General features: G+C 44.0%; 1 protein-coding gene across 3 annotated transcripts in view; it reads left to right on the forward strand.

The window, feature by feature from the left end:
* MOB2 (MOB kinase activator 2) overlaps positions 1-27360 on the forward strand; it is a 344949-nt gene extending 317589 nt beyond the window's left edge. For all 3 annotated transcript variants that reach the window (XM_030201243.1, XM_030201242.1, XM_030201241.1), the window contains exons 4-5: positions 17452-17576; positions 26025-27360. In XM_030201243.1, the coding sequence (XP_030057103.1) occupies positions 17452-17576; positions 26025-26308 (409 nt within the window). In that variant the 3' untranslated portion in view covers positions 26309-27360. The remainder of the gene's footprint in view (positions 1-17451; positions 17577-26024) is intronic.
* Positions 27361-27663: the final 303 nt, after the last annotated feature.

Raw genomic sequence — 27663 nt, forward strand, 5'->3', positions numbered from 1 at the left:
GGGGACGTTCAGACAACCAGTCCGGCGACAATTCATGCACTACCAGTAGTCTGCAGAGCAGCACCCTGAGGTAGGTATTGTGGGTGGTGGTTTGCAGAGGGCACCCTTAAGATTGTTTGCCCCAAGCCCAGCTTTGTCTCTTAGCAGCCCTGCTCTCACTACCAGCGCTTAGAAGTTTGCACGGGCTTCCTTCCTTCTGATTTCAAATTAAATAAAAGCCAGCAGTATTTGAAAAGAGGATTTCCCACAATTTTTTTCTTTAAATATCCCAGCACATAAGCACTGCCATACTGGGAAAAGACCAATGGTCCATCAAGCCCAGCATCCTGTCTCCGACAGCGGCCAATCCAGGCTTCAAGAACCTGGCAACCCCCCAACCCCCCCCCCCCCCCCAAAAAAAAATAATAATAATAATGTTCAGTGGACCTTTCCCTCAGGAATCTGTCCAAACCCCCTTTAAACTCTGTAAGGCCAGCTGCTGTCACTACATTCTCCGGCAACGAGTTCCAGAGTCCACCTACACGCTGAGTAAAGAAAAACTTTCTCCTGTTTGTTTTAAATCTACCATATTCTAGCTTCATCTTGTGTCCCCTGGTTCTAATGTTGTTTGAAAGTGTAAACAAACGCTTCACATCTGTCTGCTGTACTCCGCTCATTATCTTGTAGACTTCTATCATATCACCCCTCAGCCGCCTTTTCTCCAAGCTGAAGAGCCCTAACCTCAGCCTTTCCTCATAGGGAAGTCGTTCCATCCCTTTTATCATTTTCGTCGCCCTTCTCTGCACCTTCTCCAATTCCTTTATATCTTTTTTGAGATGCGGCGACCAGAATTGGACATAATATTCGAGGTACAGTCGCACCATAGAGCGATACAACGGCTCTGAGCTGGCATTAGGTTTTCAGTGGTAAGAGCGGCTTTCTTTTGTTCTCTGAGTATTGGGAGGGAATAAAAAAATGACCTCATTAACATCCATTTGACTACATTTGCATGCTATTTGCGCTGATCTTTGGAGTGGACATTGTCTCCTGTCCTAGAGCCCTCTGAGCATTCTGGTGTTAGGTTTTGAGCATCGGCCTGTCAGGGAGGAGAAGACTAAACAGAAACCTAAATGAATCCTTTGCTTCAGTCTTTACTGTAGAGAATGTTGGGATAATAACATCAGTACTGGAACCAATTTTTCTAAGTGATGACTCATGATGACTAAGTGGTGTGAATTTAGCAGAGAAGCTACAAATGATAAATGAAATGACAAGTAACTTGGAGCAATAGTATCTGCCTCAGAGTTCCAAAGAAACCCAAATATGAAATTGCAGACCTGCTAATCTGTAACCTTTCATTCAAATGTGTCTCAGACCAGTAAGCCTGATGTTAGTGCTGGAGAAAATGATGGAAGCTATTGTTAAGAATAAAATGACTAGTTATAAGCATAAACATGGCTTAATGAGGAATAGCCTGCAGGGATTTAGCAAGGGTGGTCACGTATTATTAATCTATTAAAAATCCCTAAAGATGTGAATAAGTATGTGGAAAAAGGTGAGCCAATTGCTTATAATGCATTTGGATTCTAAGAATGTATTAAGCTAAAGGCCTTCATGGGGGACTCCAAGAAATTAGAAAGTCATAGATTAGGATGCAGCGCCTTACCATGGATTGGTAACTGGTTAAAAGATGAGAAACAGAGTGGACTGAATGATCAGTTTTCCCAACAGAAAAGTAAATAGTAAGAGTGCCTCTGGAGTCTACCGAGAAAGATGTTGCTTAACTTATTCTTTAACAGTTTAGAAAAGGTAGCAACAAGTGAATTGATGAAATGTTTGTCCTTTGAGGTTAGTCAGTAAACTGCTAGCCATTGGAAATAACTAAAAATGATTGTAAGGCAAGTCTTATATTTTCATGGACCTTCAATCCTCTACTCCAAATGCTAACTTGCCTCCTCTTCAGATCTTTTTTAATATTGGTTTAGAGCCAAACTCACCATTCAGTCTGTTATATTTTGAGAATCTCCATCAAATACTTCCTAAAGCTCTACAAGGTGGCTCAAAATGAATATTAAGAAAGTTCACAGATCTTAAATGTAAATGTTTTATTTTGACCATCTCCGGTTTCTAATGCACTTCAAGCTAATCTTGCATGAAAATAGCATACACAGCTCTTTCCCATTTAAAAAAATTGACATATTGACCACACTCCAATCCTTGGGTATCATATCTAGTTTTAATGATAGGTTACAGATTGCTGCTAATAAGGCATTATTCCCTAGAGTAGCAGCAGATGAATCCAGAAACTGATGGGTTATGTCCATCTATCAGCAGATGGAGATAGAGATCACTGAACTGAACTTGATCTTACAAGATGGCCAGCTCCTTTCTCAGTCAGTATATTTCTGTCTTCAGCAGGCAGTGGACAGCTTCTCACCAGCTCCTGGGTTCTTCTACTTGGGGAGTTCCTATCCTAGCATGGCTAGCTCAGTTGAGCCTGGCGATGATGGTGCCATCTTTGGGGCACCAAGTCTCCTGCCCCACCCCATGTTCCCCTTCCCCCAGAGCCCATTGCCTGTTTTGTGCCTAGCCTTTCCCCACAGATTAAAAAAAAAAGCACAAAAGAGCAGGGCAGTTGGAGCAGTTTGACCCCCTTGCTGGGAGGCAGCTGTACCTGGGAGGAGAGCCTGGGAGAATCCCCTGTCTGGGACAGAGACCCAGGGCAGTGCAGGTGTTAATGAGTTTTGAGGTGAGTACCCCTTTAAATTTCTTTAATGCTGTCGAGTCACAGCTGCAGGGAAAGTGTGGAATGGCAGCAGAGGCAGTTAAAAGGTGCTCCTGGTACAGGGAACAGCAATTGGTCACCAGATTTTGCCCAGCCGGGTTCACTGACTTGGGGAGTAGGGTAGAGGCCTCTCTTCCCACCGCCCGGGCTTTCTTGTGCGGAACTACATGGCATGTCTTCTGTGCAGGAAGCCACGTTTGCATGTAGCAGGCCCATTCCGACCCGGTTTCCATATCAGATGCTCTGTCACCACATGGTAGCCTGGTTCTGTGCAGTTTCCTCGGGGGAGAGGAGGTGCCTGAGCCTTCAGGGGCCTATGAGCCTTTCTCTCCAGGCAGTTTGTTCTTTTATTGCATCAGGCCTACTTATTAAAGCAGTCTTTCCTCCAGTCACAGCCTCTTTTGCAGTCTTCCCTCATGGGGGAAGCCAAGGGGGGGGGGGGGGAACTGGACTCTTTGGGGATGCCGCCTTCCATGGACCCCACACAGAAGTGGCAACAGGCGGTAGCTGCATCTGAGGTGGGTTGTTGGGGCCCCCATCTCCCTCCCATTCTGACAGTCTGTTGGTGGCATCCCTGTGTCCCTCCAGGCTGGAAGAGGGAGAAGTGGTTCCAGAGGAGCCAGATGACCCATCTGTGGTCCGTATTTTTCATCATGAGGAGTTGCCTTCTCTGATTCTAGGGCCATGGAAGCCCTCAGTATTTCTGATCCAGAGGCTTAGGTCTCTACTGCAGTGAACTCAAAGATGGCAAGTACATGTAAGCCATATAGGACCTTAACGGTTCACAAGTCTATCCAGGAACTTAATATGGCTCAGTAGACTTCCCTGGACTCGGGGCTCAGGGTGGCTAAGGTGATGTCTCACCTATACCCTGTTCCGGCAGAGTCTCTGGAGTAGTTTTCCTTGCCCCAGGGTGGATGCCTTGGTGGTGGCTATCACCATGAAATTCACTCTTCCATCGCTCGTTCGCTGCAGCTCCCTCTGCCCCGGAACAGGTTACTTCCTGTTCCGGGGCAGAGGGAGCTGCGGTGAACGAGCGAGGTTGGCGAAGTCGGAGCAGGCACGCGCCGCGGCACCCCCTAGCGGCGTGCACCCGGGGCGGACCGCCCCCACCGTCTGTGTCCTGAAAAAGACAGGTACAAATCAAGGTAAGGTATACACAAAAAGTGGCACATATGAGTTTATCTTGTTGGGCAAACTGGATGGACCGTGCAGGTCTTTTTCTGCCGTCATCTACTATGTTACTATGTAATTGAGGGTGGCGTAGCCTTTAAGGACATGTAGAATAGATGGTGGAGGCCTTGCTGAAGCACTACTTTGAGGTCTCTGCTCTCGCTCTCCATGCCTTGATTTGCAGTTCCTGTGTGGCTCGGGCATGCTTTGCTTTATGATCTGATGGGTGCCTCAGCCAAACAGATGGTGACGGTGCTCACTTTCCATTGATTTTTGTGGCTTCGCTTCTAAGCAGCAGCTCACCAGGTTGCCCTTTTGGGATAAGCTCTTATTTGGGGAGGATTTGGAGAAACTGTTGAAAGACTTGGGGGACACCGAAGTTGCATCAGCTCCCGGAGGACAAGACTAAACCTTCCTATAGGTCTGGGGTGGTGAAGCCACGCTTCCGGGATGAGTGGCAGTACCAACCAGGTAGGTCCTCGGCAGCCTTTAAGTGGCCCAGATTCCAGCAGCACTCCTCCTTTCGGAGTGAAAAGTAATGGGGCACTGGTCCACACTTCCGTATTCAGGATGCGAGCAGTGGGGTCCTGGATGTTATCAGAGAAGGTTACAAATTAGTGTTCTCCTCTCCCATCGGAGATTCTTGAAGTCCCCAGTGCCTTGCTTCCTCAAAGCGTTTGGTGGTCAAGAACACCCTCCAGTCCTTGCTGGATCTCAGGGCAGTGATGTGTGTACCCTCCCATGAAAGGGTCATTATTCTGTTTCGTGGTGCCCAAGAAGGGTGAGTCTTATCGGCCGGTGTTGGACCTGAAAGGGGTGAATCGATTCCTGAAAGTCCCGCATTTCCGCATGGACATGCTATGGTCTGTGTTTTGGGTGGTTCAGCCAGGGGAGTTTCTTACAGCTCGGCACCTCAAGGAGGCCTACCTCCATATCCCCCATCTGGCCATAGCACTAGAAGTTTCTTCATTTTGCCAACTTGGAACACCACTTTCAGTTTCAGGCCCTTCTGTTTGACCTTGCTACAGCTCCCCAGACCTTCTTCAAGGCCATGGTGGTGGCGGTGTTTCTGTGAAAGGAGGGTATCGGTGCATCCCTACCTCAACGACTGGTTGAGTGGGCCACCTCCAAGGTGATTGCCCTCCTGCAGTCTGTGGGCTGGGTGATTTCACCAAGAGTCATCTGACCCCATCTCAAAACTTAGTGTATCTGGGGGTCCATTTCAACATGTCGCACGTCACTCGGGAAGGTGTTCCTCAGGTTCATTGTCTGTTGAGTGTGTCGAGTCCTTGCAGCCATAAGAAGGATCCTTAGAGGCCTGCTCTGGGGCCTTCCCTTTGTCAGCTTCTGCCTTCTGAAGTAACTTCCCGTTTCATGAATGCCTAGAGAAGGTATGCAGGGATGCCCAAGTAGCCGTCCTATAGATCTCTTCCAGGGAAAAGGCCTGGAGTTCCGAGACCATCCAGGATGATACCACAGCCACCTGAAACACCGTTTTCAGAGTGAGATCCTTATCCGAGAGGTTTGAACGGGGTCCACTGCATGGCCCAAAGCAACCGAGTTAAAGTTCCATTCCGACTAACAATGACGAAAACGATGGCTTGAGGCAATTGACCTCCTACAGAAAACTGACGGAAACGGACCACATCTGGATGAGAAGCCATAGAAGACCCCAACCCCTCTATAACAGGTAAAAGCTGCAGCCTGCACGTGCAATGAGTTATAGGCCAGACCCTTAGTTTAGTTTACTGAAATTTGATATACCGCCGAGACTAACTGGTAGATCTAGGCAGTTTACAAAGGTTCCAAATCTCAGGGACCTTCCTGCAAAAAGGTCAATAAGTGCGGCAAAGAAGCTGACAAAGGATCCCATGCCTCCAGAAGAGCACCACACCTCAAAAGTGCAAAACATGTATGCATATGCCATAGTCGTAAACTGTTTCTGCATCTGCAACAAGGTTGTGATGACCACAACCGAATAACCTTTCTTTCTCGGTCAAAACCTCTCAATGGCCCAGCAGATCAGAAACCTCGAGAAGACACAGTGGCGTGCCTGCCAGAAGCCGAATCAAGCCCGCATACCATGAACGATGAGGCCAGTCCGGAGCTGGCCAGGCCCCAATAATGCCCAGTATATTGTTGTCCAAAAGGTCGTATCAAAGATACATAATGTTGTGCATTTTTGATGCGACCTTTTGGACAACAATATATTGCATTTGATTGGACATGGACTGTGGAATAATTTTTTGGAGTGTGAAGATTCAGCCAAGACAACTGTGGAGCATATTTTCAAGGTGTTTTGAGTCTGCTATGCATGAACTGCAATGACTTGGGCAAGAGAGAGTTATTTTTCAGGATGTATATTTCACTCTGTCATCATCTTCAAATCAGAGAACTGTTGAGATAAGTACAGAGACTCTTAATCTTCATCCACATATTGTGCCATTTGAAAATATTGCATTTATTTATGGTTTATTAAAGACAGTGTATATATATGATATGGATATCAAGTATGTAAGGAGGACGAGTTATTGAGTGAAGCGTGAGAGTTGTGTGTTTGGTTTTTAACATATTGGATTGAGGATAGTTTGTTATATGATTCATAATAAAGATATTTGAACAGACCTAGTTGTAATAGACTCAATGTTGTGACACATTTGATACAACTATTTTGGAATTTATATATATACCCTTTTTGGTTGTTCTGCAAAATAAACTTAAATATCTCATTTTGAACTACTATTAAAAATTTCCTTAGCACTGCCACTAGTAAAACTTGAGAGGTGCATCATACAAGATAATATATTCCATCTTTGCTGTTGATATTCTACAAAGCCATAAAAGATCCAGGCTAGCCCATCTATGAACATCTTCTAGAATTATCCCAAAAAGTCTGGGATTATTGGCTGAAAAAACGACCAGAAATTGTAGCTGTTATATATACACCAAGATACTTTAAGCTCCTCTCAACTCATCTAAAGGGAAAAGGAGACCTGCATTCGCTGCAGCACCTCCCAGGTGTTGATGATCACACTTTTCTTTTATCTCAGTTGTCTCTAGGTATCTCAGGAGCTGTGTTGGTGTGGTTTCAGTCTTTATCTGGTTGTTTTGGGGGGGGAGGGGTCATTTTTTTTTCACAGTAGATACTGCTTCTAGACAACAGCTCAGGAGTTAAAGTGCAGAGTGGGTTCAATTTTGTCACCGATTTTGTTTAACCTTTTTTTGAGTCCACTGGCTTTGGAGTGGAGTAGCCGCCTAGTGGTTAGTACAGCAGACTTTGATCCTGGAGGACTGGGTTCGATTCCCACTCCAGCTCCTTGTGACTCTGGGCAAGGCACTTAACCTTTCATTTCATTGCCCCAGATCCAAATAAGTACATGTATATAATATGTAAACCACTTTGAATGTAGTTGCAAAAACCACAGAAAAGCAGTATATCAAGTCCCATCCCATTTCTCTTGCTCATACAGGAAGCTGGAATTTCTTTTCACATGTACAAATGTGATGTCCTATTGTTCCACACTGGTGTTGTAACCCACCTCTTCAGATATGTCTCTTTATAGAGAATTGGCCCTCTGAGCATTGTTTGGTCCTAAATTGATATAAAACTGTGGCATGTGGGTCATTTCAAGCCCAGTAGATCTTTTATCCTTATTTGATAACTTGATTACCCCAGTGTCTGTCATTACCTGGTATAACGCTGGATTCCCAACTCTCCTTTATGCCTCATATTTCTGCTGTTTATAAGTCATGTTTTTTCACTTTGAAACAACGTCATTCAATTAGATCCTTTTTTGCTTGTACTGCATTTCATTCATTTATTATTTCTTTATGTCTAGATTGAAATACTGTGTACATAGGGTTGCCAAAGTTTTCTATTAGAAAGTTACATTGAAGTATTTGGGTATGTATCTTGTGTAACCTGTGAAAATCAGCTCATTTAACCCAATTCTAAAATCAGTATCACTGATTACCAGTAGAATTTTATATTACTTTCAAACTTCTTTTAACATTTAAAGCCTTTCACAGTAATGCTCCAGGTTATTTATTGTTGTTTACTATCCCTTATTTTCTTGGGCGGGTTCTCAAATCTTTGAACGACCATACTTTAGTTTTGCCTAGTCATTGTGTGCAGCTGGAATGTACACATCACACTGCAATCTTTTTCATGACACCTTCTACATGGAATTCTCTTCATTTATCAATCCGAGGTGAATTAGCCCTAAAGACTTGGCTTTTTCATACTTAGGTCTGTTACGATCGGATTTTTGGGCATCATGGGTCTTAATTTTTCTGTCATCCTTGTTTACTCTTTGTGTGACTGATTTTAATTATCCTGTTTGACATATTTCGTTTTTTAATTATCCTATTTGACATTGTAGTTCTTTTCTTTAATGTGAATTTTTAGATTGTACACCAAATGGTAGTTAAAAGCAGTATAGCAAGTTTTAGCCTTAGGCTCAGTAAAAAGTCCTTTAACCCAACCCTGAAAATGGTAATTAAAACCCATCCTATGGAGAACTTCATGCAATAACCCCTAATGGACCTTGTCGAAGGCCTTCTCCAGATCAATCCCTAAAAAAAAAAAAAAGGATTGTTCTAAGAGCTATCGACATGAGGTTCATGACCCTACAAATATTATCCACTGCCCGATACCCAGCAAGAAAACACACTGGATCTGGATGTATCAAGTAGGATGTATGTTCTTCAATCTAATTGCTAACACTTTAGCTATTATCTTGGCATTTGCATTGAGAACAGAGATGGGGGCGATAAGATTGACACGCAAAGTTGTCTTTACCCTCTTTAGGTATTACAGTGATCCATGCTTCAAGCATAGTTACAGGAAGTGGCTCACCCTGTCTCATTTTGTTTAATACTTCAGCAAGCAACAGAGACAATTCAGTGGAAAAGGTCTTATAAGACTCCATTGGATATCTATCTAATCCAGGGGACTTGCCTACTTAGAGGGAACAGATAGCTTTTAAAACTTTAGTTAGAGAGACTGGGAGCTCCAGCTGTGCCCTCTGCTGATGCATAAGCTTAGAAAGAGCTCTAGATTGCAAATAATTAACTATAGCCTGCAACCTACTTGGGAATCCTGCTTATAAAGACTATGCAAAAAGGTACAAAAACACTTCCAGTTTGCACTAAATGATATTGGAGACATCCAAAACTATCTTTAATCTTTCCAATAATACAGTTTACACAGTCGGAAAGCCAAGACTCTATTCGCCTTTCCATTACATTCATAATGCCTGTGCTTGACACGTTTCAATTTAAAATCCAGCTCCTTCTGATTTAGGCCTTCCAGAATAAAACAAGTTTTCTGTAAATCTCACCGTGCTTCTGGAGATGCAGAGACCTTATGGGACGCCTGCAAAATTTGTATTCGCATCAACAAAAGGGCGTGCATACTCTTCCATTCCCTCTTCCATCTTGAAGCTTTTTTAATAAGGTAACTTCAGGACACTTCCTTTAGGGTGGCCCAAACAGTATGAAACTAGGGGCCAGAGTTTAGATTGGTAGATAAAAATTCTTTCAGTAACTGTCTATAGCCCTTAATCACTTCCTCATCTTGGAGTAAGCCACAATTAAGTGTCCACTTTGCGTCTTCCCCCCCCCCCCCCCCCCCCCCCCGTTCCAGTTGTAGCCCACTCACTTCAACCCAGCCAGGAGCATGATTAGAAAATGTAATAAACCTGATTTCACTGGTAAAGATCTGGGCTTTCAAGAAGATATCAAGAAAGATGTAATCAATTCGTGAATAAGAGTAGTGTGATGTAGAATAAAATGGGTAGTCCCTTGTAGTTTTGTGACCAACCTCTTCATACATCGATCACACCTATATCTCTGATAAAGTCTCTCAAATCTCTGGAATTCTTCATATCACTATGATCTGGCAATACATGTGTTAAAATCGCCACCCAGTATTAAGGAACCCACTAACGCAACCCCTAGTCAGCAAGATAGTCAGATTGTCCACTATTTGGGGCATAGATATTTGCCAAGGTAACCTCAGATTGGTTTACCTGAGCATACACAAAGAAATATCTCCCCAGGGGTTTCCTCTTAATCCCTTCTACATGTACTATTCCTTGTGAAACAAAATGCCCACACCTTTTAGATTTAGTATTTCTAGAACAGGAGGCAAACAAGTGGACTGGATATGCAGGATGAGAGAGCAAATGCTTTTCACTGACCACAGATGCGACTCCTGAAGAAAGACCACATGCGCTTTTCATAGTCATCAACTCCCTATAAAGATGACGTTTCCTTAGTGAATTAAGCCCTTTAACAGTCATAGTCACAAAAAATACTGTGACAGTAAAACTCAAATACCATTTACTATTGTTTAATGCAAGCAATTGTAATGAAGCCTAAATACAAAGCAACAATATCCACTTCCCCCTTTAGAGCATAGAACAATAGAAAAGAAAACACTCCTCCCCACCCAACTCTTGTACTAAACAACCCCCACCAAAAGAATTCCCCTGCATAGTCAACCAACAAGGATAAAGATGGAACCGACCCTGGTCCTGAGGTCCTCCAGCCTCCCTCCCTCCCTCCAAATCAGCAGAAAAAAAATCCCTGAAGATATCCATGACTGCTGTATATTACATCTCTGTTAATAACATAGAACCAAGTTGGAAAAATCATTAAGTCCTAAAGTCTCTTACACTCCCTCTCCTGATATCATTCACTTAAAGTGAAATGCAAGCAGACCTAATAAAGTCTGTCTTATTAAGAAGATGATCAGGTATTTAGTGTTCCTGGTCAGCCTCTTCATGCAGTTGCTAGAGGAGTGGCCTAAGGGTTAGTGCTGTGGGTTGTGGGCCTAGGGAACCGGGTTCGATTCCCACTGCTGCCTAACAGTTGACAGTGGATTGAGACCCTAGGAAAATGGGTTCAGTTCCCTGTGCAGCTCTGTGTGACCCTGGGCGCAAGTCACTTAGCCCTCCATTGCCCCAGGTACAATATACTACTTAGATTGTGAGCCCATTAGGGACAGTGCAAAGTGCCTGTACAATTATATGTAAAACCGCCTCAACTCATACTTGAAAAAGGCAGTATATCAAATTAATAATAGTAAACCTGCTCTTTTCCATCGTTGTAATTTGCTCACTCTAATTGAAGCACTCCCAGGGATTATAGCCATAGGGAATGCCACTCCCCTGTCCCACAGAAGCTGCCAGGCTTCATCAAGTGTTCTTATTTTGTGCATCTTACCAGGTATTGGAAAGCACAATCCAAATGGAGAAGTCCATTTGTATTTAACATTTCCTCTCTGCAATATCTCTGGCACAGGTTAAACTCCCGTCTCCTGGACAAGGTAAAGGCAGATAAATCCTGGTATACATGCACTGTTTCATCATGATACTTCAGGGGTACACAGGATCTTGCTTTCTGCCAGTTGAGTTCTTTTACAGACTACTTAGAAAAGCAGTCAGCAATGTCACATGGCTTATTATTTGGCGGGGTTACAAGGGAGCAATGTGCTCTATCAAGTTTGTTAGGCAGGAAAACCAAGTCTTCTCCCAAAAGGCCTGCACCACCTCTGGTACATTTTCCTGCCCTGAGGCTTCAGGAACACCCCAAAAGCACAGATTTCTACATCTGCCGTGATTTTCAATGCTGTCAAGTTTAAATGAGTCCAAAGCGGAGTAATTGGGTATAAACTACCGTTAGGTATAAACTACCATAGACTGATCAAACACTCCACACGCCACCAATCTGATACCAAACTAACGGAAGATTAACTAGGTTCATCACCAATGCAATGGAAGGAATTATCACAACAAACAGACACCATCCAACGAACAACAACTTATAAGAATCCACACAACATCATACCCAGTAGCCCAATACCAAAATATCCAAGTGGGTTACATTAATGCTAGGTCCGTAGTCAACAAAACAACAACAATATTAGACTGGATTAATTCAGAAAACATCGATCTTATCTTCATCACTGAAACATGGATCCACAACCAAAACGACCCTACAATCCTCGAACTATGCCCCCCAGGCTACAAAAGCACTCATTGGACCAAATTGGAAAAGAGAGGCGGAGGCATAGCATTAATCCACCGAGCACAATTCACTATTGAAACCATTGCCAAGTGCATAACACCCCAACTAGAAATTGCTTCACTTAGAATCCAAAGCAAATCCCTGATTGACCAACTGACCTGCGTCCTGTTTACAGGCTGCCCGGTAACTGGAACGAAAGCCAACCTATCTTCACAGATTTCATCTGAAACACCTGTGTAAACAACTCCAATACACTAATACTTGGTGACATAAACTTTCACTTAGAAGACCCCAACTCAGCCAGTGCACGCAAATGCAAAGAATTCCTACAGTCCTGGGATCTCACATGCAACCTACCCACTCCAAGGGACACACACTGGACCTGTTATCATACAAATTATCAACAGATCATAACCTATCATTAACAGATACTAAATGGTCAGAAACACCTTGGACCGATCACTATAAACTGAACCTATCCCTAAAATGGCGAAAGAAGGGCTCATATCGCACATCAGAACAAATAACTTACACTACGAGAGGGCAATTAGACCCACAAATACTCTGGTAGCAGATATATGACAATTAATGGACAACACAAACCGAGTCCTTATACTATCTCAATCACTGGGAGGCTAGATGCAGCAGCATACTAAACGAAATAGCACCCTTAAAGACAAGAATATCAAAAAGGCAAAACTCAATACCATGGTTCAATGATGGAGTGGAGGAGTGGCCTAGTGGTTAGGGTGGTGGACTTTGGTCCTGAGGAACTGAGTTCAATTCCCGGCACAGGCAGCTCCTTGTGACTCTGGGCAAGTCACTTAACCCTCCATTGCCCGCCGCATTGAGCCTGCCATGAGTGGGAAAGCGCGGGGTACAAAGGTAACAAAAAAAAAAATTTAAAAAAACTCAAAACACAATCCAGAAAATTTGAACGAGCATGGAAAAAAACAAAAGACGAACATACACTCAATGCTTGGAAACAAATACACAGAAAATACAAATATGCAATAGACAAACCAAAAGGTCATACTACAAGACTAAATTAGGACCGGATAACAAAGATCTTAAAAAACTATTTTAACTCGCAAATACGTTAATAGACACCACTCCTGTCACTACATCCAACACTGACATCCCACCCACAGACAAACTGGCTACCTACATCAAGGACAAAATTACGCAGCACCCTTCCTCTTCACAACAATGACATTGAAAACTTCCTCGAGGACTTAGACCTAATCCCGGGCGGATACCCAGCTGACCGTATGTGGCATACATTCAATCTACTCACCACCGAATCAGTCACACAAGTGATTCACAGATTTGCCAACACCCACTGCAAACTGGACATATGTCCCAGTCATCTACATAAATCCGCCCCCAACCGATTCATTGAAGACCTCACATCCCACCTAAACTTCACACTACAACAAGGTTTCTTCCCCGAGGAACATGGTAACATCCTACTTGCTCCAATACCAAAAGACACTAAGAAAAAAAACTAGCGACCTCACCAACTACCGCCCAGTTGCGTCTATCCCTCTAATAGTAAAATTGATGGAGAGCCTGGTGACCAAACAGCTTACAGAATACCTGGACAAGTATTCAATACTACATGATTCACAATCAGGATTCCGTTCCCACCATAGTATCGAAACTGTCCTAGTCACTCTCCCGGCCAAATTCAAGCAAGAAATAGCCACAGGTAAAAGCATACTCCTCCTTCAATTCGACATGTCGAGCGCATTCGATATGGTAAACCATAACATACTACTAAGACTCCATGATCACTTCGGGATTGTTAGAAATGTACTTAAATGGATCAAAGGCTTTCTAACCACCAGAACATACCAAGTAAAATCAAATTCAAACACATCACCACCGCCTGTGGAGTACCTCAAGGATCGCCGTTATCACCAATACTCTTCAACATGATGATGATCCCACTGGCAAAATCCTTATCCAACTGAGGCCTTAACCCATTCATCTATGCAGATGATGTTACAATCTACATTCCCTTCAGATATACCCTGACTGAAATAACCAATGAAATCAATGATGGCCTGAACATCATGGACTCTTGGGCAAACTCATTCTAATTGAAACTGAACACTGAAAAAACACACTGCCTTATCCTCTCATCTCAACATAACACCTACAAATCCGCAACCTTAAACACCCCAGGACACACACTCCCGATCTCAGACAGCCTAAAAATTCTCGGAATCACAATCGACTGCAATCTCACCCTCGAGAGCCAAGTAAAAACCGTAATAAAGAAAATGTTTTACTCAATGTGGAAATTCAATCAAATAAAACCTTTCTTCCTGAAGGAAACCTTTCGCAAATTAATACAATCAATGGTCCTAAGCCATGCTGTCACAATTGTGCCCATGTTTCAGGCGTTCATGCATCTCGCCACCTGATGTTTAGACCTGGTGGCTGCGATGGACTGTCTGTTTGCTGTTTCCCATGTTCCAGAAGTCATGTTAGTCTGGTCCGGATTTTCCAGCCTTCCAGACTGGCTTGGGATTTTTGGAACGTAGTAGCACCCTTACCTGGTGAACTCCCTTGTATGTTGCCTTTATTAAGCACCTGGGAACTTTCAGGCTTTGCCTTGGTAACAGAGGTCTTCAGTTGTGTTCTTGTCCTTGTTGGTCTGTTGCGGTTCCTGCCCTGAAAGCTTGCTTTGCCTGTCTTTGACCCTGCTGGTTTCCTGGTTTATTCTGCTGCCTGCTCAAGACTCTGCTTGTTTCCTGGTTTATTATACTGATTGCCGCCTGCCTTTGACCCTGCTGGTTTCCTGGTTTATTCTACTGTCTGCTGCCTGCCCAAGACTCTGCTCGTTTCCTGGTTTATTCTGCTGCCTGCCCAAGACTCTGCTTGTTTCCTGGTGTATTCTACTGTCTGCAGCCTGCCCAAGTTCCCGCTGGAGTCCTGGTTTACTACTGATTGCCACCAGCCTATAGACTCTGTTGGGTTCCTGGTTTCCCTTCTGCTTTGCTGCCTGCCGGTAAGACTCTGTTTGATTCATGGACTATTCTTCTGCTTAGTGCTTCTGTTCCAGTCCAGCGGCTCCAGTCCGGCCTGTGCCCGCCTGTCTGTGGTCTGCCTTGCCTCCTGTTTGGGTGATTTGCCTGCCGCTCCTCAGCAGTGGCCCAAGGGCTCACTTTTCCTCATCAGCATGACACATGCAGATTACTGCAACGGAATCTATGCAGGATGCAAAGAACAACTCACAAAAAAACTCCAAACCGCCCAAAACACAGCAGCCAGATTTCAAACGAAGTTTAAAGACCTATCTGTTGTGCAAGGCCTACCCTATTGATTCTTCTTAAATGCCTCAACTCTACAATACATCTATACATACATTGCAATGGACATTTTATTTCTTATTTCCTTGTCCCTTATTGTACCCATTTACCCCACCTTACTGACCCTTTTTCTAACTGTATTTGTTTAGTAACTACCGTACTTGGCGTACACCATTATGGTATTTTGTAAGCCACATTGAGCCTGCTAATATGTGGGGAAATGCGGAATACAAATGTTACAAATAAATTATACGCCGCTTTGGACCCATTGAGGAATTTAGCAGTATATCAATTATGAGATTAGATTAGATTCATTCCGTGCGGCAAGTTGATCACATCAGCCATGAACCTTCAGAATGGTTTCCCATGCTCCTCCACATTTGTTTCAAGCACCTCCACACATACACACTAAGAGCTCATAAATCTATATGCATTAACTCTGTTTTCCCTGCTAGTTCTGTTCACATCTCTTTTAATTCTCAGCAGAGGTAGGTAAAGCAGCGTTTCAATTACAGTACTAAGGAGATTGGATTGGAACCCAACCCGAACTCTACAGCCTCAGGATCATTCTCTGGGCTGGTTTCCATCCCGTTGCCAGTAGAGGTAGGCTTCACTGCTGAGTCAGGCCCAGTCTTGGGACATTGATGCAGTACTTCTTTAATGTCCGTCTCTGACATCTATATAACTTGCAAGTTAATTTGCACTCCTTTCACAAGAATAACTAAGTATGATGACAGTGAATGTTGCAAATGTTCAAAGAGAGGTGAAGAAGCTCCAGGACTAAGCGGCTATTCAGATACCCGACGTCACTTCCTCCCAAGATGATATTTTTAAACAATGCAGTACGACAGGACATGCTCAGTTTCCTGTGGTAACTTTGAAATCTGACTGCACACTAAAAACTTTCTTATTTTTTTTTTTGAGGGGTCATGTCTGGGGCAGAGTGGGCATTCCTGCAATATCTACATTATCATGCGCCAACTGGTTAGCACACGGATAATGCTGGAGCCCCTACCCACAAGTGTGGCAGTAAGTGTTCACGTGATAATTTTAAAAATGGCCAAATGCTAATAGCAACAGCTCACGACTATGAATGCAAAACATAGAAAAAAAGTATTTGTACAGCTGTGGTAAATATGGCCTTAGCATGTGAGAGAGAACCATGTAAGGGCACACTAAGGCCACTTTTTACTGCAGCTTTGTAAAAGGACCCCTAAGATACTTAAGGGTGATTGGCTTGAGGAAGAATTGCACTTGCAGTCAAAAAAAAAAAAGTGCATACAACTGATCTCAACTAGAGTACGTGTGGTAATAATACAAGTTGTCATTGTAAGGTTGTGGGGATAGGCAGATTTTATGCCCTATGATCTTTTTCTGCCAGCGTGTTCTATGTGGAATGGATAGGATAAGCACAGTAGTTTGTGTTCCTCATTTGTATTAATACCTAAACCTCATATCTACTCAGAGGTCTTTCTACCTACACCCAATAAGAGAGGTTCATTTTTGGGAGTTAGTACTGCTAAAGAAGTTCCCAAACTCTCTATCTTTGTTTAGTGTTGTTCAGTTGAAACTTGAATCAGTTGTTTCTTATTCCCCAAATTTACATTCTGCTTTTCTATAATTGTTCAAAGCAAATATATTAGGGACATGGTTGTAATTACTACATATTTTAAGGCAAAGGGTAGAGTAGGAGGTGAAAATTCATACACTGCTTGTTTTACCATTTTGTACAAAGCTTGGATTGGTATTAAATGTGCTGTTAAACAACAGTGTCATCCTCTGTGGTCAGATAGTGCCACCTTCAGACAGCATGAAAGAATACAAGTTGTAATACCATCTACCCGAATATTATAGTTTTGCCTAAGTGCTATTGAGATTCAGAAACCAAAAATAATTAGATGGAGTGCTTTACAAACATAGAATGCAATTTTCAAAGCTTTTTACAAGCAGTTTATCCATGTAAAGGTCTGGCTGGAAATTGCTCTCTTCCTCTATGGGTGAAAGTTCTTGCACTGTAAAACCATGTGGGTATTTTTCTCTGCAGTGAAAAGGGAAGAGGGTCTTGGGAAGGCTGAATCAGCTCACCATTTTGAAATCTTTGCAGGTAGTTTCAGCTGTGGATCCACCCTTACTAACATCACATCATTTCTCTGCCTACAGACAGTACTACTGGTATGATGAGCGGGGGAAAAAGATAAAGTGCACTGCCCCACAGTATGTGGACTTTGTCATGAGCTCTGTCCAGAAGTTAGTGACAGATGAAGACGTCTTTCCAACAAAATATGGTGAGCACCGTTCTTATGAAATACATTAATTAAAGGAACCTGTACCTTGTGTCACATATGCATATCTCCTTCAAGCACCCTATAGCTGTCAATGTTACTTAGCATTCTGATGAATCATCTACAAATGATGATACATCCTGAAAGGAATGCTTCCTGACCTTAACACTTTCTTTAATGCATGCGTCATGATAGCCTCCACTCATCCATTCTGTTCTGCTTATCTCTCACACAGCAGCAGCAAAATGTTCACACGATGATCACAGACAATTTGGATGGTATACAAGACTCTGCAGCTTTTCTTGCAGGGGTTTATAGCATTAATTCCCACGTGTGTACACAAACTAAATTATCATCCTCCCCGCCTACTATGAAGCCAATTAAGTCTATTTCCTTCCTGCCATGGCACTACATGAGGCTACTTTGCAGCCTTGACAGAAGGTCAACCTGCTGTACTGCTATAGATCTGGTGTGCCAGCTAGTGATGGTGTGATCTTCCACACCATAGCATTGTGCCTATCCCATGCTGTCAGCTGTACTGGTGGGGGAGGGGGGAGAGAGAATTCCTGAATGTGGCTACCACATCATTGATTTATGCAGTCTGCCACAAGTAAGGGGGCTGTGCTTAGTCCCTTGATCCCCAGTATATAGGTGTGGCCCTGTCCCCTTAACATTAGCAGCAGGAGAGTTTCAGCCACTTCCTGTAATTCTCCAAGGACAAGCAGGCTTCAGTCTTCTCACAAGTGGGTGACGCCGATCCGCGTTACCCAGTCTGGCTTTTTCCATAATAAAAAAAAGAGAGAGCTTTGTGGAGCGCGAGATGTGCTCCACCACGCATGTACGAGTTCCTTCCTGCTTGTCATGCGAACGTGGTCTCGGTTCTTTTTTTTTCCACGTGAGAAGGTGCACTTTTTTTTGCTCCTCACTCGCCCAGTTCTTGAGAGCTATTAAGTGCCTTCCTGCTAATTTTTCTTGTGGTTCCTTTATTTGGGCAATTTTCAAACCCATCCTTTATTTTCCTTAGTTATTATTTTGCCCGGGTTTTTAAGTTTTCTTATTTTTCTATTGTCATCAGGCCACTTTTACGCCCTGACTTTGGTCAGGTTTCTCCCTTTTTTCCGTGCTTTGCCTCTTTTTTTTAGGCACCATCGAGTCATTTAATTTAGCCGACGAGGTTTTCCCGTCCATGTCCACAAAGATTCCCAGTGGCTTCAATCGCTGTACCTGGTGCATCGGACTAGCTCAGGAAAAGAGACCCATTCTTGGTGTCTGCAGTGACTTGGGCCCAAACATAGCCCTGCTAACTGCGTTCTCTGTGTTCGCATGAAGAAGAGGACTCAAGTTTTCCAAGAGGCTCAACAAGAGAGAATTTTTGCAGCCATGTCCGTTCCCAAGCCATTGGCATCAGCATCAAAGTCAAACATCGCACTGGCATTGGGAGCGTCGGTAAGCATGGCTGCTTCGAGACCCTTAGACACTGGGAGCACTGAGGCATTGAGTGAGTCTCTACCTGTCTTGAGGCCTCCTGCTGCGCAGGCCTCCCAGAACCATCCATTGTCTGACCCGACCCCCCGAGAATCCTTGCTGACATGCTTCAGGCGAAGGTCAAGAAACATTGTCATTGGTCACCCTCGACACATGGTCCCGGGAGCTCCAGGGTGTCGAAGGATTCGGCACCTGAGAAGCATTGACTCCAGGAGGATCAGGCTCCTTCCATAGAGGAGATGCTGATGTGCCTGTCTCAGGAAACCAAGATACTGCTCCTGCATCGACCCCGGCAGATTTGCAACCTGTGCTTCAACAGGCACCCCAGCTTTTCCTGGTGTTAGCCCTCAATGAGCACATCCAGACCTTGGCCCCAGAGCTGCTGGATGGCCTTATGCAGAGGTGTGCATCAGTAGCAGGGTGCTTGCACCTGGCATACCTCCCGTTGCGGCCCCACCTGGCCCGTGGCCTGTAGTGAGGCCTCCGACGCCAATGCTACTTTTGGCCCCAGTGTTGACTGCCACCCAAGCTGGTACCCCCTCGACATCGGTGGAGAAAGCTTTGCCAGAGTCGAAACGGGAGCCGGCTTCTCGATGCCGCTCTTAAGGGCGTGGTTCCTCAGTATCAAACCAAATTCGGTCTTGACAATCCCATAGGGAGATAATGTCCAACACCGAGGGAGAGCGCTCAGGGTATTGAGAGGAAGGTCCCAGATACTTCTCCTCAGGTGAGTCTTATGGGATCCCCTCTGAACCCTCCCCTCCACCTGAAAGGAGACAGTCTCCGCCGGAGAGCCTTTCATTTCCATCTTTTGTTAAGGAAATGGCTGATGCCATTCCATTTCCTTTTGGACGTGGAGAATGAGCCCAGGGCTAAGATGCTCGAGGTCCTGGACTACACATCTCCTCCTAAGTAGGCTGTGACTGCCCCTCTCCATGAGGTACTCAAGGAAGTCCTCAGGAACTGGGAGTCTCCTCTATTGGTCCCTGTATCAGATCCACAGTGAACCTGGTTTTTCTAGGGCCTCAGTTACCTCACAGTTCCATGGTGGTGGAGTCTGCTCTCAAAAGAGCCAGGAGTATTAGAGACTATGCCTTGGCGCTCCAAGGCAGAGAAGCTAGAACTCTGGATTTTTTTGGGAGGAAGATGTACCAGGCTTCAATGCTCATCTCCCGTATATAATCCTACCAGCTCTTCACAAGCGTCTACTTGTGAAACTCGGTGCGACAGCTATTGGACTTGGAGGATGCACTCCCTCCGGAGCAGGCCAAGCCTTTTTGCCAGTTTGGTCAAGCAGCAGAAAGCTTGTCTAAAGTTCTTGGCCAGGGTCACTTAAGACTCTTCTGATGTATCATCTAGGATCTCTGCTCAAGGTATAGCAATGTGCAGCCTCTCATGGCTGCGTGTTTGACTGGGAACACTCTGTTTAGCATTGGTTGGCGGATGCTCCTTGCCATGGGGATAACCTTTCTGGAGAGAAGGTTGAGGAGGTCGCTAACCACATCAATAAGCATAATGATGCAATGTCTTCTCTCCCACCGGGCGCCTTCTGCACCTACCTCCTCAGCTAGGAGGGTTCTTGCAAGCCAAGGAGCGGTCCCTACTACTATTCTAGGTGTAAGTACAATCCGGCTCGGCAGCCTATTCTTACTCAGCCCCAGCATGCTCGTTCACATCAACAGCGTGTGGCCTAAGACCCCTTCTGCTCCCCTGTCAAAGCAAGGGATGAGCTTTTGACTGGCTCCAGCAGAGCATAGCCGCAGTAAAAGTGTCCATCTTGGATGACTTGCTGGTCAGGGGAAGGCTAAAAATTTTTTCACTTAAGGTGGCCTCTTATAATCTCCAACCGGTGGGTTCTTCAAATAGTCTGTCTCAGAAACACCCTCAGTTGGCATCTCAAACCTCCAGATTGCCTGCCGAGAGCTCATTCATTTAGCTCTCAGCACAGACAGGTCAAAGGAACTCTCCGCCCTTCTAAAGGCCCATGTGGCTGAACCCGTTCCTTTAGGGGAAGAAGGGCAGGGATTCTATTCCAGGTACTTCCTTGTGCAGAAGACAGGGGGAATGCTTCCCATCCTAGACCTAAGGGCCCTGAACAAATTTCTAGTCTGAGAAAAGTCCCCTTGAGCAACCTTCTCCCAATGATTCAGAAAAACGATTGACTATGCTCTCTGGAGTTAAAGAATGCATATGTTCACATTCCATACTCCAGCCCACTGAAAATATCTTCAGTTTCGGCTGGAAACATATCACTTTCAGTATCACATGTTACCTTTTGTCCTTGCGTCAGCTCACAGGGTCTTCACCAAGTGTCTAGCAGTAGTTGCAGCATCACTACGAAGATGATTGGCTGGTGAAGAGCACCTCAGAGGACTGTGTTCAGGAGTCCATGCAGATGACTATTCGGGTGCTAGAGCTACTAGGGTTTGTTTTAAACTACCCCAAGTCCCATCTACACCCTGTCCAGTGAATGGAGTTCATAGGAGCCCTGCTTGACACACAGAGGATTCGAACCTACCTCCTGGAGACTAGAGCGGACAATCTTATCTCATTGGCGTCCAAGGTTCATGCCTTTCAGCAGGTCACAGCTCGGCAGATGTTGAGATTGCTGGTCCACATGGCTTCTACAGTGTACGTTACACCCATGACACGTCTTCACATGAGATCAGTGGACCCTGGCTTCTCAGTGGTTTCAAGGTACGGGGAGTCTAGAAGATGTCATTCAAGTGTCCCCAGAGCTTGTACGCTCTCTTCAGTGGTGAACAGTTCAATCCAGTTTGACTTTGGGACTTCCATTCCAAATTCCTCATCCACAAAAAGTGGTGATGAAGGATGCATCTCTCCTGGGATGGGGTGCTCATGGGTTTTACACTCAAGGAGCTTGGTCCTCCCAGGAAACAAATCTTCAGATCAACCTCCTGGAGCGTCGAGTGACCTGGAATGCTCTAAAGGCTTTCACAGTTCGGCTATCTCATCAAATTGTTCTCATTGAAACAGACAATCGGGTTGCAATATATTACACCAACAAGCAGGGGGGCACCAGTACTTTTTTATTATTAATATTATTATTAAGCAATGCCAGAAACAATGGAAAAGGTGCCTTCAAGGTCAGTGCACTTCTTACACACCCCAGATTTCACCACCCCTCCCCTCCAAGCCCAGTTTAGATGCATGTATAGCCTATGCAGGCGTTCAAAATGTAAAATGTACTTCCCTCAACTGCTCTCACACTACTGATTCTTTGGCCTGGCCCATCCCATCCCTGTTTGATCTGTCTGAGGAGGAATTCCAATGCCCAAATCTTTTGACCATTTGCTATTAATCCCTTTTCTATCTCCTCCTCTGGCTATTCCTTATCAAATCTGTGACACCCAGATATTCCTTCATGTCTGCAAACAGAGGAACCTATCACCCTCCCACAACTCATACTCCTCCCTTAGACTATCATATGTCTTTATTGGTACCTCTCCTTCTTCTAAAATGAGTTTGACAAATTACAGTAAATTCCTTTTTTGCCATTAATTGCAAACCTGCCATTCCTGGAGAAAACTCTTCATTTGCATTGATAAATACTTTGAACACATCAGAGGTAAGTTATGATTCCCCCCGCCCCCGGCCCATCATACGCAATTTAAACCACAAGTTACTTTTGACCTCCAGAGGGTACTTTTCTGTTTTAGCACACAAAACATAGGGCAGCCTATAAGATCTCACCAGTTGTCCTTCCATCTCAGCATCATAGAATTCCAAAATTCCTCCTACCCCATCCCTGGCTTGCCATAGCTCATATTTCCTAACATCTGGCAGATCCAGACCTCCTTCCTTTATAAGCACTTACAGTTTACTCAGCTTCATTTGTGCTTTCCTCCCTCCTCCCCACAGAAGTTTTGAAATCCTTCTGTTCAGTTTCTAAATATCTGCCACGGATAACACGATAGGTAAATTCTGGAGCATGTACAACCATTTAGGAGGTAATATCTTCACTAATTGCACTGTGCTACTCAGAGATATCGGCAAGAATCGCCAAATCTCCATCAAATTGTCCAATTACCTTAGCAACAGAGACACATTTAATTTGTATACCTGTCTTCCTCAGTCTTCTTTATCTGTCTTTCTAAAATGATTTATATTCCACTGGTCATAACATTTCAAAATGGAGTACCGTTTCATCATAAGAAATGATAAATAAATTAGACATAATTGTGGCATAAAATTACTAACACATATATGACCCCAAAGAAGTCCAGGGCGAAGGCAGAACAAGGCCATCTCAGAAGGGGAATAGCAGATGAGAGGCTTTGCTAAAATATACCACATCTAGCACTCTCCCTCAATCTAACACTCTGGTCACCCAGTTAAAGAAATTAATCAGATTTGTCTAACATGACCTGCCTTTTACATCTTCTTAATGGTGTTCTCATCTGCAGTTCAGGTTGCTGGGAGTAATTATTTGTATAGGACACCCCACAACAGTGCATTCTTCATTTCTTTTGAGTTGTTTGTTATTTGGTTTTTGTTTTTTTAACTTGACAGTTTCTTCCCATCTCCATTTCCATTTATTAGTTGTTAGACTGCAAAATTAGTACAAAAAATGTCTTAAGTGATTAGCAAAAATATAAAATAAAAATCAGAGGGGAGAGACAAAGACTAACACATAAGACCAAAAAAACAAGTAGAAAAACGAATTGGTAAATATTACAATAAAATCACAAGAGGTAAGATGATAGAGGAGGTTAAGAACGTAACAGTGTAATGCTGCAATCATAGATGAAACATGAAGCAGAATTGACTCTGCACCTGAAGCTCAGTCAGAACAAGGGGTGGGGTCCAGCTCTATAAGCCTTCATTCACAATCACCTGGGAATTATTTCTGATATTTTATATTCCACCCTACATGCTTAGTCTGGGACAATCCAGGGCCAAAGGACCAGATCTGCTTCCTGAGCCCTTGTTATAGCCACTGTGTGTCACCTTCTGTAATGACCTCAACACACATCCCTGTAGGGAGCTATGAAAGCTGCTGCCCTTTGCTGCACCCCAAGTCCCAGCAAACGTAGGAAGAAAACCCAACTCTGAAATGCTATAGATTCTCCAGTACCTATAATCCTTCCTAGTCAACCGCCAAAGCTAATTCCTTGAATAAGAGACCATTTAAAATGAGAGAGTAAATGTACTGTATGCTCTTCTGCATATCTGGGACCTGCCTCGTGCATACCATGAGATTGATCTGCAAGACTAATTCCTAAAAAAGTTGACAGCACAGATATATACTGTACTGTGCTGTGCTGTACTGTACTGTGACCTGTACTGCTCCTATATTATCACAACAAAGGCTCTGGTTTTTGTTCCTACTCTAGTCCAAAATCATTCTTGTAACTACAGTGGGGAATAACCCCAGCAAGATTTTGCATATACTATCTCTGCGCTTTCTCTCTCTTTTTTATTTAGGTCATTATTTTGGTTGCTTTTCGTAAGGAGCTCAAGCAAATTGAACAATAAGAAAATAATCCATGTTCTATAAAACATAATAAATAGACTTACATGTTCAAACATGTCACATGTACTGCCCTTCATTCTTCAGAATTTTGACCCCATTCACTTGAATTGTGGTATTAAGCACTGTGAGTTGGGGAATTGGGATTTACCCAGATCTGAAATAATCTGCCAAACTGTATACAAAGTCATCAGATGTACTAAAGAAAATTATCCAAAGCTAAAGACTATGTCTACTGTGGAGTAGCTTTTGGAGACTTCAAGAGGAAACCCACAATTTATTCTTCCTTTTAACCATAGCAAGAAACTTTAGCACACTGGCGTTCAGAAAAACACAACCCCTACATCTTGAATCTCTCCTCCCCCAAGCTCTGGCCCATCACTGATATTCGTACATGCAACCGCAGGGGAAACGTCATCTCTTCCTCCACCCCTCTCCCGGTTTCTGCAACCAATGTAGCAGCCCCCAGGCTCGCAGCACTTCATGTAGCTGCTGTGAGAGGTTGCGGCAACCATTTTCAAGAAACGCTGCAAGGTGCAGGAGTGAGGGGGCTACATTCCTGCCCCCAGTCACTCTGCTGGATCACCAGGGATGCAGGTAAGTCTGGGAGAAGGACCTGCTTGCATGGCTGGGGGGGGGGGGGGGGGTCGACATGGGCTGGGAGGGGGGAAGGAAAGAGGGGACAGCAGCAGGTTTGGGGGCTTTAAAAAAAAAGAGGAAAAAAATGTTAGGTGGGTGCTGGCCTGATATTCAGAGCCAGCACCCACATAGCTAAGCAGCCTTATTTAGGACGTTCTTAAGCTGTCCTAAATGAAGCTGCTTAGATATGTGGGTACTGGCATTGAATATTTCTGGCACCCGCATAACCTGGGGCTCCTCCCAGTGCTGACCATGACCTGCCCACTTTTTGTTTGGGTGGTCTGAGGGGATATTCAGCAACACTCTCCGGTTAAGTGCCGTTGAATACCCCCAGTTAGGCGGCAGGAAGCTATTTAAGCGGGTAGGAGCCTGTACGGCCCCTTTAAATCACTTTGACCATCGGCCTGCCTGTATGTATTTTCCAGTGATATATATACAGAGCTGACAGTTTATCAACTGAGGCAGCTTTTTGAGTTGACCCAGTAAAGATCCCATGCAAGTATATGGTGCCTCTGACCCCATAGCAAGAATAAAAGCTAACATTCATTTTCTCCTTAGTTATGGGGCTTGCTCTAAAATTACATCCTTATGTAGAGATCTTTAATAGATACAGCCTAAATTAATTCTGTCAGTAATGCCTGAAAATTATTTCAATCTGTTGTTGGTATATGGTGCTACAGGTGAATGGTGCCCATGCCTACCTGATAGATACAGCCTTGTGTTGTTTTATATTGGTATACCACATTTAGTCTGCTACCACATGCTTTTCCTAAACATGGCACTTTACCCAGATGAAAAATATGACTATATTTGTTTCTTTTCTTTCCTACCAGGAAAGGAATTTCCAAACTCTTTTGAGTCCCTAGTGAAGAAAATTTGCAAGTACTTGTTCCACGTCTTGGCCCACATCTACTCTGCACATTTTAAGGAGACTGTGACATTGGAGTTATACGGACACTTAAACACACTTTATATCCACTTCCTCCTATTTATTCGAGAATTCAACCTGGTGGACCCCAAGGAAACCTCTATCATGGAAGACCTGACGGAAGTTCTATGTAGCAACAGCAGTGGGGGCAGCAGTGCTGCAGCACAGAACCACCTGAAAGAGAGATGAGCCCACCTCTTGCTTTCTCATAGGAACAAAACTAACATTAAAAAAAAAGATTATCTATTCTACGTGTGTATGGGTATGTGTGTTTGTATGTATATGAGCTCTTATATACATACACACACTGAGATGAGAGAATTAGAAATTGTGCGGCCGCCACATGGGGCTTGTAGTCCCCAAGGAACTCGGAGAAGCTTTTGGGTTTTTATGTACCAACTGGTTAAGTGTTGCACCAGCTATTCTGAGTGTTCTTTGTTTTTCCACCTCCTGTCTGCTTTATTTCTCTTGGATGGATTGGGTATACCAGGCCTTGGTAGGGCTGGGCAAAAAATGACATAGATACATTCCCTTTCCCCCATTCTTTTGTTTTGTATGCAAGTACTTTCTCCACCATCCTCTCCTCTGGCTCTTTTCTAGGATAGTGATACTGCCATTTTTTAAGCATATTATGTTATAAGAGTTACTTTTATTTTGAAGTGGCTCAAAATGCATATTTTTGTTTTGGGGTTTGTTTTTTTGTAGATTCTCCCCTCTCCCTCTTCATCCCAGGGGCTAATTTAGAGTGGGTAGAGCAGAATCATGATATGAAATGGAATGGAATAGCAGATATCAGGGTATGCTCAGGTCCTCTGTGGCAGCACTGGGATCTGATGGCTAATAATGGTGGACTTTGACCTCACCTTGCAGAAAATAAATAATGGAAGTATTGTTTGGGCTGAGTGGGGGAGGGAGCCAAGAAGGGGCAGTGCCTCATCATTTGTGCTAGAGATTGATGCTAGCATAAAATTATACTGTTGGCTTATTTTAGTTCTTCTGTTAAATAATAATAATAAAAACAAAAATTCTATCAGGCATGAAGGCTCCCCCCCCCCCTACTTTATGTCTCCACCATTGTCAGTAACCAAATGATCAAGGGATATTCAATAAGACAATTAAGCAGGGTGTGAACTCGCAATAGGATGGGAATCTCATAGCCTGATTGCTTGCTGACAGTATGATGGACTGTCACCACTGTATCCTGTCTCACTCTTGACTGGAATAAAAAAAAAAAAACTATCTATTTATTTGTAATACCTCTTTTCTCTGCTCTTTGGCATATCACTCACTTAAGAAGCAAGTGCCTGGTCTTCTCTTGCTATGTGAAATATTTACAAATTGTAAAGTTCTGTATGACTGAAATTAGTTACTGTGCTATTCTGAGTGGAGTAGTGTGCCAGTTCAGTGGCATACCAAGGGTGGGGAAGTAGGGTTGGTCCAGCCCAGGTGCAGGCAATAAGGGGGTTCATTGTGATGTGGCATCTATTACTCCCCTCCCCAGCAGCTGATCTGGTGTCTCTCAACCCCAGTCTCCCACCCCAGTG

This window comes from Microcaecilia unicolor, chromosome 4 (assembly GCF_901765095.1).
Source record: "Microcaecilia unicolor chromosome 4, aMicUni1.1, whole genome shotgun sequence".
Taxonomy (NCBI): Eukaryota; Metazoa; Chordata; class Amphibia; order Gymnophiona; family Siphonopidae; genus Microcaecilia; species Microcaecilia unicolor.